Source organism: Polypterus senegalus, chromosome 6 (genome assembly GCF_016835505.1).
Source record: "Polypterus senegalus isolate Bchr_013 chromosome 6, ASM1683550v1, whole genome shotgun sequence".
In the NCBI taxonomy this organism is placed as follows: domain Eukaryota; kingdom Metazoa; phylum Chordata; class Cladistia; order Polypteriformes; family Polypteridae; genus Polypterus; species Polypterus senegalus.
Window position 1 is genome coordinate 165,565,995 of NC_053159.1, and position 12,990 is coordinate 165,578,984.

Below are 12,990 nucleotides of genomic sequence, written 5' to 3' on the forward strand. Positions count from 1 at the left end.
TTTGTATTTTCTTTACAGAGAAATGGACAGACTTCTGCGGCTTGGTGGTGGAATGCCTGGACTTGGTCAGGTTAGTGCTGTGACTTTATTTATAAAAATGTATATGCATATTTGTGGGATTGTACTTTTCACCAGTAGCTTAAAATAATGTTTGATTTATGTAAGACCTCAGTTATTAAAGAAAAATTTGAAAGTTAGTAAAATATTTCTTTTCCTTTCAATTGTTTAAAATTTTATTTTTTTAAACTGTCATAGTTCAGACATATTTTGGGGTGTGTGTAAATAAATATATATAATATATATATGTGTGTGTGCTGTAAATCTTATCCCTTACTGTCCCTTCAACTTTGGTTGTAACTAAACCAATAAATATTACGTTTTACTCAATATTTTATGAAATCAGGTGTATGTGGTAAATGGTTTGTGGAATTTGCATGATCTCTGCTAGCTTTTTTGCAGGGCATACTCACTGTATGTGACTGGTTCTTGCTGGAGTCCAGTACTACTGTGGTAGAGCTGGCTCCTTGCAGCCATAAATATTAATAAGTAGGCTTAGGATATTGATAAAGGGAATGCATTCTTCTGCGAAATAAGAATCATCTAAGAGGTTATCTTCTCCTGACTTAAACAGCCATCTCCACATTACATGGAGTTGCACCCCGAGTTGTAAAAAGTTTATTAAAGACATGCTTTGGAGTGCTAAAGTGAAAGGGGACCATGCTATATTATCTTAAATTTGTAAAGTGCTTCCATTAATGACTGTGGCTTTTCTTGACAAAATTAATTTAAGTTCCTTTTATTGCATGTTTTAATGAATATTGTAATAAAATTCTCTGTTACAACAGAGGCCAGCTTGGATGATTTGAACACATTTTGCAGGGGTTAAAGTTAATATTCATAATACAGTAAATGAAGATACAAAATGAATGAATCTGCAGTGCACTGCAAAAGGAAATTAACTTATCCGTACACCTTTTAAATAAATTAGTATAAAAGTTCTGAAATAAACGAATGAAATAACTGTTTTTTTTTATTATCACACAGTAATTTTCATTGGCACCCACTAAGCAATGAACTTAATGAATAAATCTTGCTGGTACATCTGGGTTAAAATAGTTGCTTACATAAGTAAAACTTGGCAGAAACATCCTCCTATACTGTTCTGTTTGTGTGACATAGTGGGTTTAGGTGAATTTGCTTTTATGTTCAAGTAAAATTTATTTTTAATGCTATAAAGCATGAATGCATATATATTGTAGGTAAACGTTTGCATTTTATTTAGAGGCAAATTAAATCATTGTTGATTTTTATAATTTATTTAGCCTAACATGTAGTTAGTTACCCGCAGCTTTAATAATAAATCTCAGTTAAATAAATCTTTGTTGCATAGTTTTTGTATGTCTATAAATTATTTTAGCAACCATTATTTCCCAAACTTACAGCATATAAAAGTGATAAAATCCCTCTGAACACTTGCACGGTTTGTTTTATACATTTAAAACCTCCTTTTTTTTTCCTCTTGATATTCATCTAAAGATTCCTCCAAACTTAAGTACATTAAAAATATGGCCAATACCTTTCTTTGTTTATGTTAAACATAGTGTTTTAAACTCATTTTCTTAATTTGTACAAATGCTGTCATTATACAATTTTGGGTAACTTCCATCTAGTAGGGCTTGATACTGTATACTTGTTTATCTAGTATACTGGATAAAATTCATGCAGTATGAATGTCATAAAAACATTCTCCTTTTATGCTAAAAATTAGTGTAAAACTTATGAACACATCTAAGTATAAAATGCAAAACCTGAAGTCGAAGAGAAGTGAGAAATATGATTTTTTTTTTTTTATTTGTTGATGTAGTTGTGTCTTAAAGCTAATATCTTTGGGTAAGGACTTCTACATAAATGGAACAGACCTGTGTGTAGTAAGTCTAATCCTTTAAGAGTACTGCCCAGAGTTGAGTGGTTCAGCCATTGTGGCGAGTAGAAGCAAACAGGCTGGTAGGGTAGGATAAGCTGCATCTTGTGCTGTGTTTGCATGGTAGCGGTGTGAGCGTTTGTGTCTTTGAATGGGGAAAAAATGTGCTTCATCAGTTTGACAGAGGTGATTCTGTCTGAGTAGCAGAGCATCAAGACATGTTTTGACGGATAAGAGAAGTGCTAGTGCATAATTCATTAGTATTATATTTATTTGTTTCTGTTAATTATGCTGATAAGGACTTTTGATGATACCACCCATCCCTACTTGCATAATAAACTGTTTAAATTCAACTTTAGTAATATTGTACGTAGAGCAACAAACATTTAGTTGCATCTACCCCACAGACTAGTGATAGTTGTTCAGTATCAGTGACACATAAAATAATGACTGAGTACAACATCATGCATGTATATGTAAAACACAAGAAGTAATCCTACAGTTGTCGGTATAAGTGGCTGTTGAAAAGCCTTATGGGTAAGCACTTCTTAATCTAGTGGTGGAAGTGCGAGTGGTCATGTATGATTTGTAAGAGCTCAGGATGTGTGTAGTCATACAACCATTAAGGCAGTGTGTGTGTTATACATCGTGCATATTGTTTCACTTTATTATACATTACAGGTTTTTCTTTGCACATTTTCTTTTTTGTGCTGTAAAATTTACACAATGAAATAAATAACTCTAAAATTGCAATGGGATAGCATAGTACAAAACGAGAATATAAAAGCATTTTCACACTTATAGTCCATTTGCTTCATGCTGAATAAGGAGATGATTAGTTAATTAGTTTCAGTTAGTTCGATTGCATTTTCACTCAGCAAACTTTCAGGAGAAACGAAAATAAGAAATAGATGATGATAAAAATGCCATGTGGCTGTATGGTGCATTCCATTCTTTGGGCAGAAAGTTTTCATCATCAAAAATCATCATGAAGAATCTGTGAGTTGTGCATGTACACTATCACATATGTAATGATGTATGTGGGTTGTTTACTAAGCAGAACTGCATTAGCTGAATGTATTTATCTGTAGAGAAAAGAATATGAAAATGTGTTACAGAAAGGACACATTTCATCCAGGTTACTCTATGGCAAGTGCTGCTTGAGGGTATGCAGTGATGTACCTCAGTTTAATTTAGACAGTAGATGTATCAGGTGAATTTAATTTCACTGTATGCTATTGTATATTTACTCTTCAAAAGCCTAAATGTCCCTTCTATTTAGGTTCTCGAATTGTATGTCTGCTGTATTTAGGCCTGTAAATATTTGTTAATAGTATTCTCTTTGCAATGTTTGATTCATTTTTACTATGTAGTGTACTACATAATTTGCCTGTTTGCATTGTGCTAGAAGAGTCATCGCATCGAGAGGCCATCCTGCCTGTGTGTGTGTCCCTCTGGCTGTATAAGATTAAGCGTTTGATCACTCATTGCAAAGCCCATTTGTTTTTCACTAGTTCTGTATGTGGTTGGATTAATCTATCCAATCACAAGTGGAATCTACGTTTTTTTTTCTGTGCAGTCAACTGGTAACTGATCTAATGGAAAGAGAGCAAAAAAATGTCTAAGGTGCTAGGATTGATCTGATTGACTGGTACATGTGGAAGTTGTTTCATGCAAACTTATATTGGTGTGTAGATTTATTTCTATACTGAATTTATCTAATTACAGTTCCGCTGTTTCCCCATCATACATAATATATTCTGTACATCTAGCAGACCTGTGTCAGATCACATTCCTACCTCACATATTTCAGAGGTCGCCTGATACCACATGAGACCACCATTTCTAAAGGGGTGTGTGCCCCAAACAAACTAAATTTGAAAACACCTTAAGTCACAACTGCGGGGCTAGCAAAAGTCATAGATTCTTTCGCTAGGCATTATGTATGTTGAGTTTACATTTTTCCAGTGACTTTGTGGGCTGGTTCTGGGATGAATCTCAATTGGCCTGGTATGAGAGACTCTAACTTTCAGTGAACTGACCTAGGCTAGCTAGTTCAAACCTTGTTTTTAGTTTTGCTTCATTTCATACCACATCCCTGTAGTGGCATAAGAGTAAATGAAGAATTTTGACGTGCATAATTTTTTTAAAAGCTGTATTGTGATGAAGGTTACACTGCCTAAATTTCTGTATAATTACATAAGTAATAAGATGTCATTGCTGAATTTAAATGTGTTATTTGCTGCCCTTTATGTTATACTGTATGCTATTTACAGGGTTTATTTTTATTTTGTAAGATAAATGGAAATATGACTTTTCTATATTAAAAACTAAATAATTGTGATCGAATAAACAGTTACTGAGAATTAATGTGCTTAGTTGCATAATGGCTGATGTTTACTTATAGCCTCCACCGAGAGTAACATCTCTTTTACCAGCTTGCCAGTAAAAGGAGGAGAAGCACACAGCAGCTTTTTATGAAACAAACCTTTTATAGAAGTCTGTGCATAATTGAAGTACAACATGTTGTAAACACCTAGTTAGGAGACTGTTTGCCTAAATGTAATTTAAACATCAGCTGGCATTTCATCTAATCATCTGCATCATTAAACAGTCTATTTGCACTTGCCGATGGGTTTCCTCTGCTGGTATGACTGGCTTTATAGAAACAGAAACACTTCTGGTGTTTCTGTTAGAATCATTTTAAAATTTAATGAATCATAAGGGCTTCCAAAATCTCTTAACTGAGAAAGGCAAGAGGAGATTGTGCTGCAGTGTACTGTTGTAGGTGGCATGGCCTAGCGGTTATAGGATTGAACTTCAAAAATCCTGCAACTGAGTAATTATCCACCAGTTGTTTGGGGAAAATATATTGTAGATTAATATAAAAATGGTATATTAAATCTAGATTTGTACTGTTTGTTATCAGTGTCACTAAGTACAGTATATTTGCAATTACTGTACTACAATATTTTGTGCAGACTGAGTCAAACTGGGGCTCATCTTTTACTACAATTTTCTACTTGTATGTGATGCAAATCCATTTTTATCTACACACATGTGAACACATAAGATAAACGTTTTGAAATGCAAGCACAAGTTTAGTTGTCGGCTAAATAAGGACGGGGCCTGATATTGGGCCGGGTGTTATAGACCCCTATGCAGATAAAATTGTCAATATGCAGCTTTATAATAATATCATAAAGACATATTACAGAGGGATGTTCTAGTAAAGGGGTACTTTTAATTCCCAAAATATTAAATGTATAAGCTTTGCATTTCATAGGGCAATTGGACTAGAATTCATAGATGTAATTAGTGACTTTTTTTAAATTTACAACGTTAAAGCACTAGGAGGAAGAGAGGCCTGTCTAGATTTATTATTCTGTAATTGTCAATGTAAAATTTAGGGAGTATAGATGATTGGGTCATTTGGGATCCTGTGATCTTAATTTGACCAGTTGCATGTATACAATAAAAAACTAATTTTAGAAGGGCAATTTTTCAGAAAATCTTGGTAGGTCTAAAAGAGACAGACTGGGATGCTGAGGAAGGGCAAAGAATATTAATATACAATATGGGGAAAGTTCTTCTTGAAATGTTAGAAAATTTAACAGGAACAATCAATGGCTAAATAAGAAGCTAAATGTCAAAAAGAAACTGTGCAACATTTACAAAAGAATGAATTCTATCGTGAATGTTAGGCTTAGGAGGGCAATAATTAACAGTTGACCAAGAGAGGTTCTTCCTGTATTTTCAATAGTAAAAGAACAGTCAAAAACAGGAATCAAATGAATGCAAACTGTATTATCAATTGTCGTATATATTAATATGTTTTTACATGTGACGTTGTTGGTTTGTTCCCTGTAGCTAAAGGGACTATTATGAAAGTACCTGAGAAACGAGTGCTGCTAGAATGATAAAAGCCTGGCTGAAATTAAGTAAAGTGCCAGGACTGAGTAACATTTATCCTTGAGTGCTTAAGACACATTTAACACACATTTTTCATAAATCTCTGCACACTGGTTACCTTGTAAGATGGGATATTTGTTGTAATGTACCACTAGAGAGGCTAGTAATCAATGTAAAGAAACTTGGAGTTCAGTGTGCCCTGTGTAGATGGATGCAAAAAATGTAAATTCATCAAGCACTGGGTTTTGATAAGACAATTTTTTTTCACATTACGCTATGTTAAAATCTTTCCGAAATCAGTGTTCTGGCTACAGATCTTTCTAAATTACTTATATAATCCTTATAAAGATGTACCTAACAATCAGGATAAAATTACAAATTGCACTAAACTCAGCGAATATCGGCAGAGTTTCTTTGCAGACTTTGTCAGTTTGTGGGGCACCTGGTCTTGATGGTGACAATTTTAACAATTTTTGGCCTATTTCCCACTTACCTTTTCTGTATAAAGTTCTTGAGCGTGTTGTAGCCTCCCAGCTCACCAATTACTTAACCTCTAATAATTTGATGGAACCCTTTCAGTGTGGTTTCACAGCGCAGCACAGCTGTGAAACTGCTCTTCTTCAAGTAACCAATGATTTGCTTATGGCAGCAGACTCTGAACAAACCAGCATATTAATTCTGTTAGACCTCAGTGCAGCATTTGACACTGTCAGGCATGACATTCTAGTTTTCAGAATGGAGATCATGCTGGGTATCTCTGGCACTGCCCTCCAATGGTTCAAGTCCTATCTGACTGATAGGCAAGAGTTTGTTAGTCTTAGCAACAGTAGATCCAGCTTGGTGCCAGTCACACAAGGAGTTCCTCAGAGCTCTGTCCTTGGCCCTCTTCTCATCTGTATTTATATGCTTCCCCTTGGCCATATTATTCGTAGCTATGGACTGGGTTATCATTTTTATGCAGATGACACTCAACTCTATTTCAATGTCAAAAGTACAACTTCAGAGTTTTCTCAGCTCACAACTTGCCTATGTAAAATTAAACCCTGGATGGAACAGAACTCTTTAAAATTAAATTGCAACAAAACTGAACTCCTGCAAATTGGCACTAAAGCGCTACTTAAGAAAATGAGCTCCTTTTCATTCACTCTTGACGGTGATCTCATAAGACCTTCTTCTGATACAAGGAATCTTGGTGTCATTTTTGATTCCTCCCTTTCTTATTCCGCCCACATAAACCACATTAAGAAACTTTCTTACTTTCACCTCCATAACATATCCCATGTTCGCTCATTCCTCTCCTTTTCTAATGCTGAGAAACGTGTCCATGCTTTTATCACATCCCGCATCGATTATTGTAACCCGCTGCTGGCAGGTGCCCCTTCTAATCTTATATCACAGCTCCAGCTGATTCAAAATTCTGCTGCAAGAGTCCTTAAGTTGAACCATCAACAGTGAGCACATCACACCCATCCTGCTTTGCCTTCACTTGCTCCCTGTGTCTTACAGGATTGAATATAAAATTCTATTAATAACCTACAAAGCTTTAAATGGCCTTGTACCGGACTACATCAGTGACCTTCTAAATCATTATGCTCCTGTTCGCCTACTAAGGTCCTCTTATTCTGGTAATCTTGTTGTGCCTCACACTAACCTGCCCTCTATGGGTGACAGGGCCTTCAGCTCCATCGCACCCAGACTTTGGAATGACATCCCGAATTTAATTAGATCAGCTGACTCCATTCATTCTTTTAAAAAACAACTTAAAACTCATTTATTTAGGAAGGATTTTAACTTAACATTCTGCCCTTTCTTTCAGTTTACATCTCTGTCCAAGTGTTCAGGATAATCTGTGTGTCTGTTATATCACAAATTAGGTAATTTTCCTAATCCAATGTTACATATACCCTGCTGTTTTTTTTTTTCTAAGACTCTGTGAAGCACCTTGAGCATGGGAAAGGCACTATATAAATAAACTGTATTATTATTATTATTATTCGCGGGATCCCCTCGAGGAGGCTGGATATCATGGCTGGCCTGTACACTGGTACTGTGAGTGCTGTGCAGAGTGGAGGCAGAACCTCTGCGTTTTTCCCAGTTGATACTGGGGTTCATCAGGGGTGTGTTCTTGCTCGATCTCTGTTCGATGCTTCTACGGACCGGGTGTTGGACAAGGTCATGGAGGTCCAGCGGCTGTGGGGCATCTGTTGGTGAAGAAAGATTAATGGATCTTGACTTTGCTGACGATGCTGTGATCTTCACGGAATCAATGGAGGCTCTGATCGGAGCGCTCAAGAGACTGACCAAGGAGTTTGAGTGTCTGAGCTTGCATATGGATAAAAACCAAGATCCAGGCCTTTAATGACCTGTTGGGCACAGCCATCAGCAGTGTGTCTGTTTGCGGAGAGAGTGTCGACCTTGTTGAGAGGTTTACTTACCTTGGCAGTGATATTCATGTCTCTGGTGACTCTTCCTATGAAGTCAGTTGACAGATTGGAAGAGCATGGGGGTCATGTGGTCGCTGGAAAGGGGTGTGTGGCACTCCCGATATCTATGCAAAAGGATGAAGGTCCAAGTCTTTAGAGTTCTGGTGCTTCCTGTCTTGCTATATGGTTGTGAGACATGGACGCTATCCAGTGACCTGAGATGAAGACTGGACTCATTTTCGTATTGTGTCTCTCTGAAAAATCCTTGGGTACCGTTGGTTTGACTTTGTGTCGAATGAGCGGTTGCTCATCGAGTCCCATATGACACGCATTACCTGCAGTGTGAAGGAGCGTCAGTTACGGTACTACGGCCATGTGGCGCGTTTCACTTTAGGGTGATCCTTCTCATTAGATCATCATTGTTGGGGACCTGAGTGGCTGGACCAGGCCAAGGGGTCGTCCATGTAACACCTGGCTGAGGCAGATAGAGGGTCATTTCTGGAGGGTGGGACTGGACCATGTGTCTACCCGGGGGTTTGCCAACTGGGATCTCAATTTGTTTTGTTGTGTAGTGGGTGCGGCAACGCACTGTACCAATACATGCTTCCTAACTTGACTTGACTAAACTCAGTGGACTGGTGAATACCATGGATTTAGAATCATTAAAGATAAATTTGCACATAATTCAGACATGGGCAGATATATGGATGATGAAGGGCAATGTAAAGAGACCTAAATTATTACATAGAAAGAAAAAGTTTCTACTTGATACACAAGGGGATCTGAAGTTTTAAATTACACCTTAAGAGAGGGAATTGCCATTGCACATGTAAGAAATTAAGAAGGCCAATACAATATTAGGGTATACAAAACAATTTATCAAGTACAACTCAACAAAGGTTATTCCTAAGATTTGCATTATACTAGTGTGGTTTCACCCGATTTCTTTTTTTGTAATTTCTACTATTACTAGAATGATAAAACAGCACAAGAAAATATCCATAGGACAGCAGATAGGCTTCTAAATACTTCCTCAAATCTGTTAGCCTAGGTTTGTTCAAGGTAAATGGTTCAGCTTTATAGTTTCATAGACTTTGTACTTGCTTGATGTACAGTTTTGAAAATAAAGTCTAGGAGTTCTTTTCTCTAATTTATGTGTTGTAGTTCTGCCCTACTGGTAATAATGAAATGTAAAAAACAAAAAATAGTATCACCTGTAATTAGTCATGACTTTTTCAGTTGACCTCCTCACAGACTATTACATAATGTTTGCCTATTTACAGAATTTACTAATAAGAGTAAAGTCAGTCTTTCAGCTTTAGATACACACCCAGTTGTGCTACCACATCTAATATTATCTCTCATTACAGTACATTTCATTTGCCTCATATCACCCTACATTTCTATTGCTACTATATTAACATGTTGAAGTTTTGGTAACTCCGGGGTATCTGGTGGTCAGCTTAAACTACAAAATTAATTTTGTTTGTGACATGTTTATGTGAGTTATTTAATTTTAGAAGTGGAGCACTGATCTGGAAAGGATCACAATTTTCACATCATTTAATTTAAAAAGAGATCTTCACATACTTTTTCCCCGCTTGTGTTTTATTAAGCCTTTTCTATACAGCTCCACACACAGATGTTTGAATGTGTACTGTTATACTTTGATAATTTGATATGGAGACAGAACCTAATCAAAAGCATTTAAATAGTCATTATAGTTAATGCAGTATATTCTGTTGCGTTAAAATGTGTTTTTATGTACTAAGCTTTTATAAATGTAAAAAATAAATTTTTTTTTGGAAAATGTACTGTAAAATACCATATCTCTTTTCCACATTGTTTGTCCTCTTTATTTTGGAATCAAAATCAACAGGAGTGGTAGTATTATCACCAACTATTCACTTGAGTTGTTTTCTTACTGTATATTCTTTTTATTCACATAACAGCAATATGAGGTATCCAGTTGGAATTCCTTAAAAAAAATTTAACCCATTGACTCAAAGGAGCATCTTTTGTTATTTAAAATGTCTGAAATAAAAAAAAATTAATAGATAATATTCATTGTTTCTAAGATGCCAGTAGATTTTGGAGTTTATCAGGCATGACATAATAGGGCAGAAGTTACCAGATTGATCATTTTACCTGAATACTGAATATGTTCTTTTTGCATCATCTGTCTGTGACTGCTTAGATTTTTATTTCACATTCAAAACATGTATAAGCTAATTTCAGTATTAGTGGTTGTGAGCTGTGTGATGGCAGCACATCTAAGGTTGGTTCCCACCTTGTGCCACTTGAAAATTTCTTTCCTGCACCCCTGAACTAAATAAATGGATTGGAAAATGATGTGTGGGTGCTCTTATATTAATTTACAGTAGAAGATGTGAAGCGTTCCTTCTTTAGCCATTGGTACTGTCGCTCATATAAAAAAGAGTTGAGCGAGAAGACTAAATGGGGAAAAAAGGTTAGTGTATTCAAATGTAGCACATCCTTATATTATGATAGATTCAGTATTTTTATTCTGATTTGTACTTTACTACTACTACTGGTTAAAATTTGTAAACCAGGCAAAAGTGAAGATCAGTTTAAATTTGTAGTAAATGTTTTAATAAATTAAGCAAAATTTAGGAATACAAAAGATGTTAACCTAGTATAAGCTTAAGGCATGGACAGTAGTTTTCCAACTGGTTGAAGTGTTTCAAGTTAATGATGCAAGTCTGCCTGAGCACTTTAGGGTGGACGTAGGTTTTTGAAATACACTTAAAGATGCATTTTTAAAGTACATCTCATCCATACAAAAAGTATTTCTCATGATTTAGAACACTAAAAAGGCATGTCACATATACTTGTTTTAAGCATTCATTGTTCTTCATTAAACAATAGCTGAACCCTTTTGAGGTTGAATAGAAATTTTAGTATCCAATTTGTACTAACAGAACAATAATAAGTAGCCTATATTTCAATTGAAATGTTATCTGATACTGAGATCATGCAAAAGTTCAAAATGGTCAGGAGTTCAGATTGTCTGAAGACACTGTGTTAGAGAAAAGGTAGTATTTTTGAAAATTAAAGCATTTCAAGTGGTCCATCTGACCATTTTTTGTAGAGGTCAGTGTAGTAAATTTAAATATTTTAAAAATTTATAGTAACTCAGGTCTGTATCATTTTTGAGAATGGGTACTCAAATCTGTTGTTTGGAACAAATGGAAATTTTACAAGTTAACGTTTTACTTTTCAATGCAGTAAGCTTCTAGTGCCCTGGGTGGCACTGATCCATTGTACAGACAGACAGACATAGTCAGAAATGATGTGCATAAAGATTGAAAACCATATTTTTATTTTTAGGTCATTAGTTTCAATTTCTGCTTTAAGTGTTGAATATTGATAAATTGAGTGAATACATCAGTTAGTTAGTCTATATATAGAACCCTTTATAGAGTGCACCATCTTAAATTTCTTAGAGAATGTCACAAGAAGTCATAGTAATAATTAAATTGTATACCATATACTATGCCCAAAATGAAAAATGACTATTTTGTGCTGTAGTACAGTCCTACAAAAAATATAGTTTCTACACAGAAAAAGCCCTTCGAAACAAACCTTCTTTAAGTAAAAGGAGGCCTTTTACTGCTAATCTGCCACTTACTGGATACATAATCTCCCCACATTGTCTTAATTAGCTGCCATGAGTGTAAGTGTGCTAAAAGAATTATGGAAGAAACTCCCTCTTTTTCACATATAGTGGGTGAAGAATGACATAGACCCCTGAGCTTGCTTCATATAGGATACAACATAATGAGAAATCTTTACCTGCAGTAAATAGAGGTCTTGCATAATGCAAGCCCTAAACATTACATCTTGCTTCATTAAATTAATAGAGGTTTATATAGTTTAGTTGCCTGCCAAACCTCTTATTTGCATATCTCTACTATACCTATTGTTACAAAAAGCAAGTGGAATTTTATATTTGAAATTACCTTTTTTTTTCTTTTACAAATTTTGTTCATGTAATGTATTTTTATAATAAGAACAGCCTTGTGTTAAATTAAATAGTGCCATGGCTAATTTGTGTTGATGCTGGAATTTGCCCTGGTATGATTTAAATAATTATATGTAGCTCTGAGAGTGGTACAATAATACCAAACAGAGTAAAACAAATGTGCATATGTGGTTCTTTGTTGTTTCTTAAATGTTTTCATAATTTTGGCATGTTCATATATGTGTGTATGAATGGAGTTTAATAATTCAGGGTTTTTCAGTTTACTGAGTTGTTTATAATAAATTTCAGTGTATTATAAAGAGAAATGAAGTGGTGTGTCCACACCTTCCAAGCCTAAGTAGGTTTCTTAAAGTGGGCAGAGCAGTCTCTTGTTAAAGGCCTTTACTACTGAAGTGCATTCAAGCAGATATAAAAGACTTAAAACATATTGTGCTGGCAAGTATTTGTGTGTTTTGTTTTTTTTTTTGCTTCTGTCTTATTATTCTTTTTTGGATGGCTCCCTGCATCTATCAGCTGCGACACTGTGGTATTAATGTGTTACATGTTGAATAGCATGTGCAAGTAAGAATTTCAGTGTACTCTGCACATGTAACAGTAATGACACAATTTAAAAAAAAAAAAATCCCAACAGCACTTCAAGCAAAGCAGGAACTAACTCTACCCATTCAGTACCCACTCACCCACAGATCTGCTCACTTTAATATCACCAGTGAAGCTAACCCTAATCA

General features: G+C 35.4%; 1 protein-coding gene across 1 annotated transcript in view; it reads left to right on the forward strand.

Annotated features, from left to right (window-relative positions):
* psmd14 (proteasome 26S subunit, non-ATPase 14) overlaps positions 1–12,990 on the forward strand; it is a 103,557-nt gene that overhangs the window by 49,330 nt on the left and 41,237 nt on the right. Inside the window, exon 2 of the mRNA XM_039757492.1 lies at positions 19–70. Within this exon, the coding sequence (XP_039613426.1) occupies positions 23–70 (48 nt within the window). The 5' untranslated portion in view covers positions 19–22. The remainder of the gene's footprint in view (positions 1–18; positions 71–12,990) is intronic.